The sequence below is a fragment of the Hibiscus syriacus genome, unplaced genomic scaffold (assembly GCF_006381635.1).
Source record: "Hibiscus syriacus cultivar Baekdansim isolate YM2019G1 unplaced genomic scaffold, ASM638163v2 tig00004111_pilon, whole genome shotgun sequence".
Taxonomy (NCBI): domain Eukaryota; kingdom Viridiplantae; phylum Streptophyta; class Magnoliopsida; order Malvales; family Malvaceae; genus Hibiscus; species Hibiscus syriacus.
Window position 1 is genome coordinate 630,921 of NW_024062000.1, and position 16,272 is coordinate 647,192.

At 33.5% G+C, this 16,272-nt stretch overlaps 1 protein-coding gene, 1 long non-coding RNA gene and 1 pseudogene across 2 annotated transcripts; 2 read left to right on the forward strand and 1 right to left on the reverse strand.

Moving 5' to 3' along the window:
• The first annotated feature begins 523 nt into the window (after positions 1 to 523).
• On the forward strand, positions 524 to 2,333 carry LOC120190613 (annotated as a pseudogene).
• A 1,024-nt stretch (positions 2,334 to 3,357) lies between these two features.
• LOC120191411 lies at positions 3,358 to 7,460 on the forward strand. The gene is made up of 8 exons (XR_005522694.1): positions 3,358 to 3,584; positions 4,633 to 4,811; positions 5,328 to 5,454; positions 5,572 to 5,682; positions 6,064 to 6,154; positions 6,262 to 6,329; positions 6,433 to 6,515; positions 7,110 to 7,460. It is a non-coding gene; the product is annotated as an uncharacterized LOC120191411 (long non-coding RNA).
• A 3,331-nt stretch (positions 7,461 to 10,791) lies between these two features.
• LOC120190754 lies at positions 10,792 to 11,523 on the reverse strand. The gene is made up of 2 exons (XM_039193803.1): positions 11,147 to 11,523; positions 10,792 to 11,075 (listed from the first exon to the last, which is right to left on the reverse strand). The coding sequence occupies exons 1-2, from the start codon at positions 11,453 to 11,455 to the stop codon at positions 10,887 to 10,889; spliced, it is 498 nt and encodes a 165-aa protein (XP_039049734.1). The 5' UTR covers positions 11,456 to 11,523; the 3' UTR covers positions 10,792 to 10,886.
• Between the last annotated feature and the right edge of the window lie 4,749 nt (positions 11,524 to 16,272).

Consider the following 16,272-nt stretch of genomic DNA (forward strand, 5'->3'; position numbering starts at 1 on the left):
CTATTTAAGTGCTTTGCCTGGGAGTGCCCTAAAATCATAAAGGTTACTAAATAAATATAGCCAGCTATCTTCTTACAATTAGAGCAAGCTGTGCAAAGTCAGAGATTATGAAATACATAGGAACCCTAGTTTCATACACAAATTATAAATAATTCTCAATTTCCATTTTCTCATGAAGTTTCCTGCATCTCAAAGTGTATAGAATAAACAGTGTTTATATGCATAATACTATAACACAAAATGAAATGATAACAATATCCATAGCATGTCATAATCCCAATTAATAATGAGGATTAATTAGGGTTATCTGCATCTGCTTATATATAATTAAGGTAAAGTAAGAGCAATCGAAGAACAATTGGTGGAGCAGAGTGATAGCTGAGCTGATAAAATTGTAAAAAGATAAATAGAGCATACCATAACAGAAGAAGCAGATGATTTATTCTTAGTGTTTTCATAAAACAAAAGGAAAAGGAAAAAAAAGACTCCTTTTATGAATATTAGGACACCAAAATCAAAGAGAATGAAGAAAGAGCACAATGACAGTCAGACAGGAAGCAGAAAGCAGAGCCACAGCTACAGCCCACCACCACCACAGCCACGAGTTTTGGCTTTCGTTTTTTCTATTAATATAAATCATTGGTGAACTTTTGTTATCACTCCATGTATTATACGCATGTACCGTAGTCACTATATTTTAATTTAATTATATTTAATCTTTATATTTTCTATAATTTTAATTTTTAGTCTCAACTTAAAAATAGTTTTAATGCACCATTGTTCCCTAAACCATGTTTTTTATCAAGTTACCCCTAAAATATTTTTCTATACTTTTACCCTATGAAGTTTAAAATAATACTTCGTTTGTCTCAAACTGTTAACTCTGTTAAAAAAGAGTCACTCAACTATTTTAGCGGTCTGTTTAGTTACTCAATTATTTTTATTTTCAAAATTATCACTAAACTTAAGTTTTATTCTATTTTGGTCACATAATTTGGCTCAATTTATTTTAAAATTGTAATATGTAAGAGATCATTTATAAAGGTAAAATTATATATATAATTCATTTTACATGAAGTATCATAATATTAGAAAGTTATTTTATTTTATTTTGGTTTGCACCCTTCAAGTTGTTCATTGAAATTCTAAGGAGTATTTGGAAGTGGAATGCTTCAAACGAGGCTTTTTGAACTCATAAAGATTAAGTTTTGGTGAAGAAGAAGCGCAGTTTTCAACACCAAACTTAGAAGGGGGAATGTCATTTCTTCAAATGCTCAGAGTGTAGAATCCCCCAAGCATTTTACCTTTAGAGAACCACATTTTCAGACCCTTTTGAGGTGCAACACTTGAAGAAGCCTTGGGAGCTAAACAACTACCCTTTGGTTCAGGAAAGGGGGATCCAAATTCAAGCCTTGGAACTAGAAAGCTGTTTCACCCATGAAATACTACTCGACTTGCATTCACCAGTCAATTTTGAGACCAATGACCTTAAGACGAGGCCCCTTCGAGTTCATGTTTCGAAGTTCTCAGCACCGGGTCGAACCAGGACCAACCAAACTCAGTAACAACAAACAACTATGGTAGACACAAGGTAACAACTTGGGGTTTTTTTTGTGTGAAAAACTTCACAAAATCTCCTTCTGTCACTAGAGAATGACGAAGCTAAAACGAACGAAGGTAGCCAAGAACAAAGAAGAAGTCGAGAGCCAATGGACGACCCACATTGTCGTCGAGCGCGACCGTAGACGTCAAATGAAAGATTATATAAATTCCATCTGCTTTTTTATGCCTCCATATTATATCCAAAGAGCATATTATTCAGCCTTGAACTAAATTTTTGTCCCGTTGTTAATACTTGTTTAACGATAACCATGTTTTGGTTTTGTTTTACAGGGACCAAGCAACAATATTAGTGGTAATTTCATGCCAAAGTCCGTCATGGAATCTGAATATGAAAATCATGGAGATGAAATAAAAACAGAAAACAAATCAGGCGCAGATGAAGTTGAGGTTAATGTAATACACAATCATGTCAACTTAAAGATTTAATGCCTAATAAGAGCTGGTGAGTTGATGCAAGCCATTGTCACCTGGAAAGTCCTAGATAAGGGTTTTGCACCTCAACGTTACCACTTCCCAAATCCCAAGTATCTGTTCTTTACTTGTTCAATCTCAAGGTACTTTTCATTTCTAAAAGAACAATTTGTTTTGTTTTGGCTCAAATCGTAGTTCCGGATTTTCTCAACATTTGTCTTGTTTTCTTGCTAGCTTTGTTTCGTTATTTCTGGGGTGTGTTGGAAACGGCAATGACAGATGGAGGACGACTGAGCTAAGATCAGTGGATGAGATGATTTCACAATTCATCAAATATTCAGCTAATTCAAAGATACAATGTTAGGGATAAATTTTATTGTTAATATATAAAAAATGAATTTTATATATTAATTTACCATGAACTCTTATATATTACAAATTTTAAAAATAAATCAAATCAGATTAAGTGATCAAAACATAATAAATCTTAACTTTAGTAATGATTTTAAAAGAAAAAATAGTGGATGACGAAAACAAAATCATTAAAATAATTTAATGACTAAATATATATTTACCTTTATTTTTAACATAATTAAAAGTTTGAGGGAAACAATAAAACGATTTAAACTTTAGGGAATAAAATATTCTAAAAAATATTTTAGGGACAATTCGATAAGAGATGACATAATTTAGGGGTAGTGATGCATTTAAGCCTAAAATATATGATTAAATTATGTGAATTCAAAATAATTAAATTATTATAAAAACTATTAAATCTATAATGTTTGTATAATATAAATATATGTTTAAAATTTTATTAATTTATTGATTTAAAACATTTTAAATATTATGGGATGAATTCCTTTAACTTATCAATTTACGCATGAAATAAATTGAATAGAAAAAATCACCTTCATATTAAACATTTATAATATTTAATTTAAATTAATTAATTAATGAATCATATACAATCTCTCTATATGCAACTTGTTTAAATCATAGGCTGAGTAGCTTTTTTTTTTATCAATAATAAGTATTAATGAATAAAAAGGAGTTCTTCTTTCAGTGTCTACAAAAGGATTGATCTTATATGTTTTATTGGGCAAGAATTCATAATTTATTAACATAAATCTAATCTTGAGATTTAAGATGAGAAAAATATTTCCACAATAATAAAATATTTGAAATTATATTAATATTTAAAATTAAATGTAATTAATTTATTATTGTGTAATAAGTACAATATTTGTTATATTCGGACAAATAAATAAAAAAAAGGCTATATTTTGTTGGTTTTCTTTTTCTTCTTTCCATCGGTATATAAAATTTCGGGTTGGTAGATCTTAATTCTCCTCCCCCTCGACGCATATTGATTTAGGGTTTCAGGTTTCTGCTTTGAATCGCGATATAGACATGGCGGGTGCTGGAATCCACCTTACCACCAGCAGTGGCCGCCGGCACCAGCTCCTCCGCCCCCTACAGCCACATCAGCTGCCGCTCCTCTTCCTCCGCCTCCTGTCCACCATCCTCCACCTTCTACTCACGATGAGGTTAATTTTCTCACTTGATTTTCTCTACCTCCTTTATCTTTTTCAATTTTCAAGCTTCAATCGTAAGATTTGATGGCAATATAACCCTAATTCTATGTTCCTCACTTTCTATGAATTTTTTATGAAACTTCCAATACAATAGTTTCTTTGTCTCTGCTTAGTTTTTTAGATTCCCTTGTTTATCACTCTAATTCGTGGTTTTCCTTTTGTACTTGCTTTTTCCTTTCTCAAAAATTAAAATTGTATTATAATTTGAAATGGAATTCTTTGACTAGCAACACATATCATTCCATGATTTTTGTTATTTAGGAATCAGTTCTATTTGGACGTGCATTACAACAGTTTAATTATTTGGTCTTGTTTTGGTGATTTTTTTCTAACCTGTTTTAGCTGGTGGAATAAGCAGAAAATAAGATCATAAGATTTGTTCTGTGTATATGGTTATTAGATAGTTATAGTTTTACATGCCTCTGTGAGAGTTACTTGAAACAAGGTTCAATTTGATTCGCTGATCAATAACTGAAACATAATACATATTTATCAAAAATATGTTAAGGTAAAAGTGGTGTTCTTTTATTCATTAGAAGGAATGAAATTCAGTCCTTTGAAGTATTGTAGGTTGCAATTATTTTTCTTTTTCATATAATCATTATTGTGTATTTAAAATAAACTTTAATCTTTAGAGAAATTATCAATTACATTTTAAATAGACTTTTTTAATCTTAGAGAAATTATCAATTACTTTTTAAATAGACTTTTTAATCTTTAGAGAAATTATCAATTACTTTTTAAATTGATTTTTAGTACAGTAATCATCCATATAATATCTTAGAAATTATAATCATTTGGTTAAATCCCTTGATTTTACAAACATATCAATTCATTGCCACTTTTTATATCTATCAATCCAGTTCTGAATTTGAATGGTTTTGACCAATCAGATATTGGAAATGCATGTTTGTGGTGCATGCATTTATCCTGCATGTACAAGTATGTTTTATTTACTTTTATATTCTAAAAATAATAGGAATACTTATTCTGGATCCAGGTTCGAACCTTCTTCATTACTGGTCTTCCTGAAGACGTCAAAGAGAGAGAGTTACAAAATTTACTAAGATGGCTTCCGGGTTTGAAGCTTCGCAAGTGAACTACAAGGGTGAAAAACCAATGGGTTTTGCTCTCTTTTCAACTGCACAACTTGCAGTTGCTGCCAAAGATGCTCTTCAGGTATTATAAATTTATATTTGATGGCTTTATTTAGTGATCTAACATACGTCCTCCTTTTCAAAGCACTGGTTTTGTTTAATTATGGTGTGTACTAGGACATGAATTTTGATGCCGAGTCAAAGTCGGTATTGCACACAGAGATGGCCAAGAAGAATCTATTTGTTAAAGAGGTTAGTCATCTCTGTAACACTTTGTTTCATGCCAATTGAAAAAGACTTACGTATTTACCAAGAGACATAAGGGATAAATTGTTTAATCTGGAGATAGAGTAATGCAAAATACATAATTTTGTTCCAAATGTTTTAAAGTTGTTCTTATTTGCTTCTACCTAGAGAAGGATACCGGCCTTTGGTTATCTGCCACTTTATTGTTAGGATTTTGGAATGTGTTGTTTGGGTGGTGTTGAGCAGTGTATAAGTGAGTGGATAAGAGAGAGGCATGGTGATCTGATGAAATTAAAAGCAAATTGTGGCGATAATAAAGATCGTTCTTTTATTTGTGATATTTATTCTGTAGGAATTGTAGCAGATTCTAATTCATATGATCAAAGTAAGCGTTTGCGCACTGGTGGCGATTATTCACACAGTGCTTATACAACACCGTCTCCATTTCACCCTCCTGCCCCTGTCTGGGGACCTCATGGGTAAGAAGCTATGTTGGGATATTGGATACTGCTATGCTACAGTTTGCTTAGTCGTGAATAAGTTAAGCCATAGTTTCAGCATTGCTCGTTAAGTTGAAGGATTTTTTTTTTTCATAGGTATTTAGCTCCAACTCCTCCATATGATCCGTATGGAGGCTATCCTGTTCCTCCAGTTCCAATGCCTACCTCTGCTCCTTCACCAGCTCCTAGCATTATGTGCCTGTTCAGGTAATTTCTATTCTCTGCATGCCTTTTTTTCCCTTTAGCTTAGATTTTGTATAATTTTTTTATTGGACATCGATTACTTTCTAAATTTTGGCCACTTTTGGCTAATTATTTAATAACGATTGACTTTGACGCGACAAAGCGTGTTGTCAGCTTATTCTATACCTTGATTTACTATGAACATCCACTGAAAAGTTGGCTTGTTGGACACTGGATATGACCCTTGTGCCCAATGATTTTGGATAATGTCAGTGAATATATCTTAATTTGATAAAGACCTTGCTATTCATTGAGTTTTTCTCATTCCTTCTGAGAATTCTTAGTATGCAACCTCCATTATGTCGCTTTTATGGCAATTAAATCGGAACTATTTTTGGTTGTCAGAATACCAAGATAACCCTCCATGCAATACTTTATTTATTGGCAATCTTGGAGAGAACATTAATGAGGAAGAACTACAGGGCCTATTTAGCGCGTAAGAACTATCCCTGGCTAGTTTTATGAACCATTTTATTTCTGATGTGAATTTGGGGTTGGTTTCTAATGACAACCTGGTTTATGTTGTACTTATGCTTTATGCAGTCAACCTGGTTTTAAGCAAATGAAGATCTTGAGACAAGAAAGGCATACCGTTTGCTTTAGAGTTTGAAGTAAGTTTCTTCTCTTAACCTAGTTGGATGCAATCAGTTATTCATGGAATGCAATTTCTTGGGTTTTATCCTTAAGATTAGAGTTTGTTTCCCCAACTTGCAGGATGTGAATTCTGCAAGCAATGTGCACCACAGTTTACAGGGTGCTGTGATCCCTAGTTCTGGTTCTGTTGGCATGCGAATACAGTATCCTTTTTGCATTTCATTGTGGTTTTACTGTTTTAATTTTTTTTTTCATTTTTTCATTTTCCTTTGTTTCTTTCTTGGCACCTCAACTGTTGCATATATATGTGTGTGTGTGTGTGTGTGTGTGCGCGCGCGCTCCTTTCATGTGCGGTTCATGGGCATGTGGCTTTATTCTTGTATGTTACAGTCCAGATAGGTTATCCACATAAAAATTACTCCTTTCACCGCTTCTGTCATCTCAGTGTGTCTTAGAAGGTGATATTCCTACAAACATCCCCCCCCTGAAGATCTGTTTTTAATGTCAAATTTTGATTCCAAGAACTTCAATCTCTAAAAAGAGTGTGGCTGGGGAGAGAATTCTTTATTTCTTTATGGTATATGCATAAGTGTGTGTGTGTGTGTATATATCAAAATGCCCGTGAAGGCTACATGATTTTATAATGTTGAATGCCAAATGATGAAAGTAGAAAATCAAGGGGTGCCATTTAAGCTATATATGAACTTAAGGAAATCATTTTTAGCTTTACATGTCTCGTCCGTAACTTTTCTATATAAATGCTTCTGTGAAACATGGTTTTCTTGACTTGATAATAGATATTCCAAGAATCCCTTTGGCAGAAGGAAGGACTCCAATCATTCAGTTGCTTCCCCTAGTGCAAATGGGACTCCGCCAGCTCTGACTTACCAGTAGATGAGGGATAATCTCTGTTTTCTATGCTCCAACAAATACAACTGCTACATGCTAGGATGCATCTTGTAGCTATGCATGCACCCATTTCATTGTCAACATCAGCATTATCATCTCTTGTCATGTGTTTGAATGCGCATAGTGATATCATGAATGCACCATTTGCTCATGTTCTATCAATTTACCTGAGACATGCATGCGTCTGCAGCATTTGTTATGCTGGGTTAACTTTATAGGGTTTCAGATAACGTTAATATTATGTTGAAGTAGCACATTATCCACGGGTTTGTTGATTTGTGTGCTGTACCACCTCATATTGACCATGCCATGATACTGGATTACTGATGCCCAATATCACGCAGCATACATACAGAATTGATCCATATACATTCATGACTAACATGACATTCAAAGATGCGCAGTTTCAATTCATGGCACTATTTTGACTTTAAAAAAAAGGTGAAAACCCATACCATCTTTCATTCTATACATCGATTTATTAGAACCATTGCTATGCCATAGGCACCATTAGGGGTATTCAAAGCATAATTTTATACATATGCTACTACAGTGTAAAGACACGGCATCAATAACATCACATTTTAAGAAATCCAGATTTTCATACCATGATCTGAAAAAAATGCGGGGAAGCATAACCATTGCTCATCTATTATGAGGAAATCTTATAACCCTTTGCCATAGCCTCTGACACTGTTTATCCTATTGAAGTGAAAGGGTGATGACCATGTTTTAAACTTTTAGGGCTTAGAAGTGTAAGCGCTATGCTATCTATCTATCTATCTATATAGATATATATATTATGCACGTATATGTATGTATGTGCGGGTATATATATGCAGGATAAGTTACTCTGGTGGTAAACAGGAATGCTTCAGTTGATGTTTGTGTTTCAGGTAACCTTTTAGTGTTAGTCGGTCAAAAGCGAAAACATGCCAGCGTGGATGTTTAGCTGACAGCTCTTAGGTACTGATTGCTTTATTTATTATTTTTGGCCGAAAAGGAATAAATGCCTGTTGTGAAATCTCCAACTACCTCCTTTTTTGGCTCTCTATTTCAGGTTTCTCTTTTGTACTTTGTTTTTTATGCAGAAGTGTAACTTAGTGCAGTGTGTTAAGAAATGAAAAATAGTATGGTTAATTTTAAGGCAGAGTTAATTTTCATAGCAAAATAGTGTAGGCTTTTTCACTGACTATTTTGTGTGGGGGTCATCTTTGCAACGTTATAGCATATGATTAAGCATTGCATGTATCTATCCCATTTAATACGATTTGGTAATTGATTCAACAATTTACTTCTTCCTTGAGGAAGAGGGCCAATGCAACACATCACTTGATTACCAACTATGTATGTGGCCAATGCGACTTTTTGGTTTCACTTTGACTTATCAATTTTGAATTGAACCCAGCCCTAGAAATGATCTAAAACCTCTACTCGAATTCACTTGGACAATTAATTTGTAATGACTCGAATTCCTAAAGTTTGAAAATATGAGCCCTCTTTTTTTTCCAGCAAATTTGATTTATTCATTAAAAATGAATCTTAAATTCCTGACTGACTCATAAAAAATTCCTAAACCTACTCGGAGCAAACGAATACTACTGATCGGGGAGATGCAATTAAACAAGAACATCAGAACATAACAGCCACAACTTAACAGACGACAAAACCAGCTAATTTTTACCCCTTTAAGCTTCCAAGAAGAGCAGCCTTAAGGTAACCATTACCACCAAGCTTTGAATAAATCTTGTCTTTTTGCAAGATAATCCGTCATTTTATTTCTTTCCCTAGGAGCATAAACAAACTGGACCTTTTCTAAAGAGCATACCATTCGATCAATCTTCTCAAAAATCCCCCCCCCCCAAGGTCGTAGGAGGGTTGAAGCAACACAATGCAAACTAATTGAGAATCAGATTCGATTACCACTTGGCTTTTCCAGTCTAATTAGTCTTCCTAGAAGTCTCGATTGCTATTAGTTCTGTTCTGCATAATCAGAACCTAAACACAGAACAGACCCGGAAGACGATGCTATCACACTCCCTGAGTCCGTTCTCAACACTCCTCCACATCCAACAGCCTCCTTTGTAGCAGCCCCATCCACATTAAACTTCACTAGCAGCCCCATCCACATTAAACTTCACTTGCCTCGTATTCGGAGGAAGCCAATCTACAGTGAGTCTATTTCCTTTATCACATGCAGCTGCACAGTCATTGGTTTATCCCACCACGAATTCTCATTTAATAAACTAAATTATGTTAAGCCTTACACCATAATAAAGCTCGCATTTTCGAATAGAAAACTAGATCATTGAAGTTTGTATTTTTTTTTCTCGAAAGACTTTTTCATTTCTTGCTAACCATAGACTCCATATTACGATGGCGATGCAAACGGACCAAATTGTTCTTTTTTTCACCCCAACCACAGTGCTTGGAAGTAGAATTCAAAGAGTTCATCGACATTGTGAGAGTTCAACCAAGACACTCTCCACCACCTACAAAACAGTTCTCTAAAGGACACTACAAATCTACAATGACAAAAATATGATCTGAGCGTTCAAAATCAACCCCACACCACACACTTTAGCATTGAGTTTCCAACAAACTTATCCTACGGGTCCTTAGAAAGTCTCTGGTAGGCTCCCTGTTCAATTTCAGCATCCATAGAAAGCTTTTAACCTTTGGAGATACCTTAAGATTCCAAATATTATCGAAGTTAAAATCTGGATCTTCTACCCCGAATTGACTATCAACTCCGATAACTTCGAGCGATCTTGATGAAAAAAATATGAAATTAGAATGGCTTTAACACAAAATGATTTTCAACCCAAAATGATTTTAGCTATTAATTTGCTCTCAAATTATTTGACTTTTCAATAACCATTGATATTCAAACTACCAGTTATCTTATTCGATACCTTGTTATGGGTTGCTTCTTCCATAACTTGAGCTTGTAGAGGAAAATATAAGAGGGGCCTATGAATAATATGGTTAGAAATTCATAGAGTCCGACTATAACGACCGAATTAATTATCTTTATGCATAAAGAATTTAGATTTCTTGACATAAAAGATTTTAAAATCATCATTAACCTTCTTTTTTTCTTTTCTATTTATGGATCATTATAGGATATTTTTGAACTTTCCATATATATATATACATAGAAATAGAAAAGATATTAGAACCGACATCTCTTATGTCTGCAGGGATAGAGAACCCTTTGACTGTGCTATCGAATGCTTTGGAGTGGTTGGAATAGGAGAGCATATTAGACGATATTTGATGATGTGGTTTGCATACGTAAGATTCGTGTTCTCATTTGTATCATCTTTTATGGGTTAAACTCTTTTCTATGATTTGATCTTAATTATCACATTTGTGACGATATGTGTTAATTAGAGGAATTATTTATTCAAACTCACATAAAAACGCGTAATTATCACTGGAATGAAGAAGAAAAAATCCCATAGCAAGATCATATAGACTAAAAGACCTTTCGTTTTATTTTAATCCACAACTAGAATTTTACCCATGCTGGAAGTGAAGGCCTTAACTTGAAGACACACTTACATATCTACTGGCTGTCAAATTTATTGTACTATTACTACTAGTAGTATTGTGATGCATCACATTATTATTGAACTTTGACAGCCGCTTTGAGCAGCCTCTCATTTAGCCATACTTACCGAGTCAGGCTCGATGTATGCTGTCATATTCGGTGAATTGCCGTCAGCTTCAATTTTAACTTCAGCTATGTATCCAAGGTTTTCAGTATCATAATCAGCACTCCCTTCTGTATCAAGCTTGTCTTTCACATCATTCCACTTAACAGATTGGTCCGTGATCTCAGTATAAACCTGCATGCAGATGCATGGTTTAGTTTACTGCATGCAAACTTATTTTCGTGCATGAATAATGATGTATATACCTTGTTCTTCTTATCTTTAAGATTTTTCCAGGCAACGACCCACTTCTTGCTTTCATTCTGTATTTTGTATACAACAGCACCGTATGAACCGCCATCGGACCCAAGGTGCGTGAACGTACCCTTGTCGCCTCTCGCGATTGTTTTTGCCTTATCGGGAAGATCAGACTGATCTCCCTTCCAAATCTTCTTGCCTTCCAGGGTTAAAGTGTATGTGATTTTATTGCAGATCTCGGCCTGTGTTTGGATTTGGCTGCTAGATTGAGATTTTGGAGAGCTAGATTGAGGTGCCATTAGTTGACAGGAAGCCATGGTTATGGTAGCTTTGTGTGTTTTTAGATTTTGGTTGTGTTGTGCTTTGAATGCTGCAATGCGCACCCCTCCTTATATACTAGTTTAAACCATGCAGTCTTCATAAGTGAATGGAATAATACTATTGTACATCAATGTCAACCTTTTTTTTGGAATAATACTAGTGTACATCAATGTCGACCTTTTATTCTTATGAAATTTGAATACGATGTGAGCATAAATTTATCTAATTAAGGATAACAAAAAAAAAAAAAAAGTAGTCACTGAATTTTAGGACGTTTATATTTTAATTAATAAATTTTTAAATTTATAGTACGATTGTTAAAATTTTATTATAATACCGTTAAAAAATGTTGACACGATAAGTTAGAATCATATTTTTTCAACAAAAGAAAATACCCTTATAAATTTCCCAAACTGATGGCAGTTACCAACCTCTATTTATCTGTGCCATCAGAGTCCAATGTTCTTCGATCGTCGTCATACTAAACATAACATCTTTTATACTCAAAAGTTTCACTATCATTTCATTTAAATCTGAAATACAATTGAAACCTCCTCACCATCCATGAATTCTTCTATACCTTAGCCTCGAAACAAATAAAAATCTTTAAGGGTGGAACAACTATAACATCTTCTTGTTCGTCTAAGAGGGAAGAGAAGTTGTGATTCCAATTAGAAGCAATATATTTGTGATGGTCGTCTTAAAACATATATCGTTGTGGTTGAAATTTGCAGCAGAAATGAGTGAGACATGGATTCGGTCTCTATTATTGATAGAATTGATATATGCTTTGTCACAATCTCATAGTTTTGGCTGCCAAATATTTGGAATATTCTATTCTCCCCTTGCTTCTTCAATAGCCTCAACCGATTACACATTTAATGGAATTCTTGGTATGGGGTCTCATGATATTATTGTATTGGATTATTTAAAGTTGAGTTAAATCAAATATTTAAAAGATTCGATGTTATTTATATAAATTTTAATAAGAGAAAAAGTCATTGTTCGTAAACAAATATGATTGATTTCACAGTTTACCCCACTCAATAGAATATAAGGTGATGTGTCTTTTGGGCATGAATTCGGGTTCTATTACCGATTGAATTGAATATACTTTGTCACGATCCTAAAAATTTTGGCCTTATTTGTGGTAATACTTGTGTACACCGTAACATATTTTTCTTATCAATTATTAGTTAATTTATGAGATGAAATTTAAATTTCACATGTAAAAATAACAAATTTAAAGCATTCAATATGCTTAGTAACAAATTTAAATTCTAAATCAACCCAATACAACATTCCATGTTAATCTAGGTGCAACATTTATCAATCCAACCATAGTTTTCAGCATGGTACTCTAATCTTTCAACAATTACCTATCAATCATTCACTTTTCAAACCATGCAAAATAGTCCTTAAAACCAACAAAGTTCCAATTCGATCCAAAACACAATTTCCGACCATTCACATATCAAACTAACAAATTTTTAACATCTCTCCATAATATCCCCATCATAGCCAAAACTTCAATTAAGTCCCTCCTAATCATTTCCAATCAATTTCACACTTGTATACATCCATAACACTCCTAAAGTAGATTACAACCTTATCTCAATCAAATTCAACTTTCTTCACCCACCATAAATACCCACTTCACCATTAAGCATGAAACAATGAAATACATTACCAATCTGTAGAGAATTAATTGTAGAATATTTTCTTATTTCACACCTTAGTCCAAATTCTCAATTTTTACCACCATGCCTCCTTTTATCCCATTTAAATATCATTAAATAAATATAAAAATCTCATTTATCAATTTCCATTCACCCTTCCAATTTAAAAAAAAAATCAATTAAGTCACTAAATTTCAATTCCATTTTAAATGGAAATTCCTCTAATTCCACTAATTCACATCAAATTATACCAATTAAAAATATCAATATAATTTTTCTAACCTCAAACTTCCTTCCTTCAAATTTTGTAAGCTTCTGATTCGATCTAATTATCCGAATATTTTACCAGACTCTATCACTTAATAAAATTTATACAGACTTCAAATCAAAATTCTAAAACCAACTAAAATTAAATTCTTGGGCTAAAATACTCAACTACAGACCCAAAATATAACTTTTAAAAATTTACATTGTAGTCCATAAACTTTTACAAATTTACACTGTGATCCCTATACTTTTGAAATTTACTTTTCAATGACCAGTCCAAAACTTGGGATATTACACTTAAGTTTGACAAATCATAAAAATGATTAAATTAATGAAATTTTTAAATATGGATGATTGAATTTATTTAATTATTTTGAATTAGAACTAAATTGATAGAAACGTATACATTTATGAATTAAAACTAATATTAAACCAAGTCATATTAAACGTCTTTTTTAATCTTAACGACTATATTGTAATATTTTTATTTGAATGAAAATTATAATTTTAAAAAGGTGATTCGTTTATTAAACACATAATCAAGTGATGTGATTTTTTTTTACCCTTTTGTAAAAAGAACGCCAATTGGTCCAACGTTCACCAAGTGCACCACATGAGTGTGGCTCCACATCTGTCCACGTTGCATGTTTTAGATTAAAACTGTATAAATATGATATTTAACGGATTCGTTCCTTCAAAAAAAAATCATTCATAATCATGTCTTCTATATTAAAAATTGTATAAATATACCAATGTATATTAATTTTAAAATTGTATATATTCGTTCATGATAGGGTTTGTATGCGTAAGATTAGAATTTTTTTTCTTGTGTAAACTTTCATGGTTAAACATGTTTTATATTTTGACATCGAGTCAAGTATTTATATTTTTAGAGATATGTATTAATTAATTAAAGTTACCCGTTCAAACATACTCAAGTTCACATCTTTCATTATCAGTAGTAGATACTAATTTATTGATCAAAGATCTCATGACGAGATCAATAAGTTAAAAGAGGGACTCTCGTTTCATTTTAATATGTAACAATAGCACATGCATGCATGGCAAGGAAGTGATTTGAACACACATTATTATTGAACTTGGACAGCCTCAGCCTGATGAGCAGGCGAAAATTGCCCTACTTGTGCCTCTCATTCGGCCATATTAGACACAACGTCAGGCTCGATGGTTGCTGTCATTTTTGGTGAATCGCGGTTGGCATCAATTTTGATTCAGCTTCATATTCATGTTTTCAGTGTCATAAGCTATGCTCCCTTCCGTATCAAGCATGTTTTTGATGTTATCCCAATCAACAGTCTCATCTGTGATATCAGTATATATCTGTATGCAGACGTAATTTGTTTTATATATTTCATGTATGGATTGGATAAACTACAAATTATATCATTCAACTTTGACTATTTTCTGTTTTGGTTATTAAACTTAGCATTTGACCACTTAACATTTTCTAATAAAAACAAATTAAAAGTGTAATGTAAATTTTAAAAAACGATGAGCAAAAAAAACACCCTAAAGTTTAAACTTTATTGTGCAATTAGTTGGATGTTAAAAGACACAATATATACCTTGTTGTTTGTAGTTTAATTTTTTTCCTGGCAACAAGCCACCATATGCCTTGGTCCATTACTTTGTAGGCAAGAGCATATGAAGCATCATCATCGGGTCCTGCAAGGTGCGTAAACTCAGCTGTTTTGTTATTCTTGATGTTGCAGGGTAATCCTTAAACGGAGCTCCTTTCCAAACCACTTTGTCCTCCAGGGATAAACTGTGTTTAGAATTGTTCCATAGCTTGCCCTCGTGTTTGTATTGGTCGCTTGATTGAGCTGCTGTTTGTTGACAGGAAGCCATGACTATGGTAGCTTTGTGTGTTGCACGACACACCTCTCCTTATATACTGCTACTTTAAACCACGCACAGCTCATAAAATTGAATAATACTAGTGGCCCCAAAAGAAATGGGTGATTCTTTCCAGCAGAGATTCGACCTCTATTATAGATTGATTTGATATATGCTTTGTCACAATCCTCATACTTCATCTTATATATACATGTAGAGTTTCTGGGATATTTTTAATTAGATTGAGAGAATTCTTCTTATAAGGTATTTATTTAGTATAAAATTCGATTGATATATCTGATCGATTAAAAAATGATTAATGTTTTAGTGATGAATTGATTTTTATAGATCATTCGATTGAATAAATCTAAATAATTTGAATTCAATGTTCCAACGTTATATCTTTTTTTTTTTTTGTAAAATGAGTACTTTGAATTAAACGTTCCAAAACATCACCCCAGGTACTCGTTAAAAAAATCTCCCTAAACCTAAGTAGAGGAAAGAGTGAACCTTGATGGAAATAAGGACAAATGAAACAGAGCCGAAAATTACGCCACTAGTACAACACGTAACCAGCTACAGAGTATAGCAACGAACTAAACCTAAGAGGGAAACTACACACGACACCAGAGGGAAAACTGACAAAGGAGACTAAACATAGCCCCACAGACCACACAGCCCATACAAAGCGTAGCCCCAGCTTGAACAGAAGCACTACAATCGACAACAAAAATCTGTGCAGAGTGGAGCCAACATCAAATGAGAGAGCACCCGAACCCAGCAGTCGTCATAAGGACCAACGAGAAACAGCTGAATCACTGCTACAATCAAACAGTGCAAAAAACCTTCAAAGGCAGGAGTAGTACAGAAAGCCTGATAAGGATTCAAGACCTAGCAGCAAAGAACGAGGATCCGAAACAGAAACGCAAACCGGACTGGCTGAAGCTAATAACTCCATTAACATACACCACGAATGATAGCATCTGGATTACGGATAAAGTCAGACACCA

Coding starts and splice junctions, on each gene's coding strand:
- LOC120190754 (XM_039193803.1), bottom strand. CDS start 11,455: ATGGCTTCCTGTCAACTAATGGCACCTCAATCTAGCTCTCCAAAATCT. Junction 11,076..11,146: donor TTAAAGATAAGAAGAACAAG/GTATATACATCA, acceptor ATCTGCATGCAG/GTTTATACTGAGATCACGGA.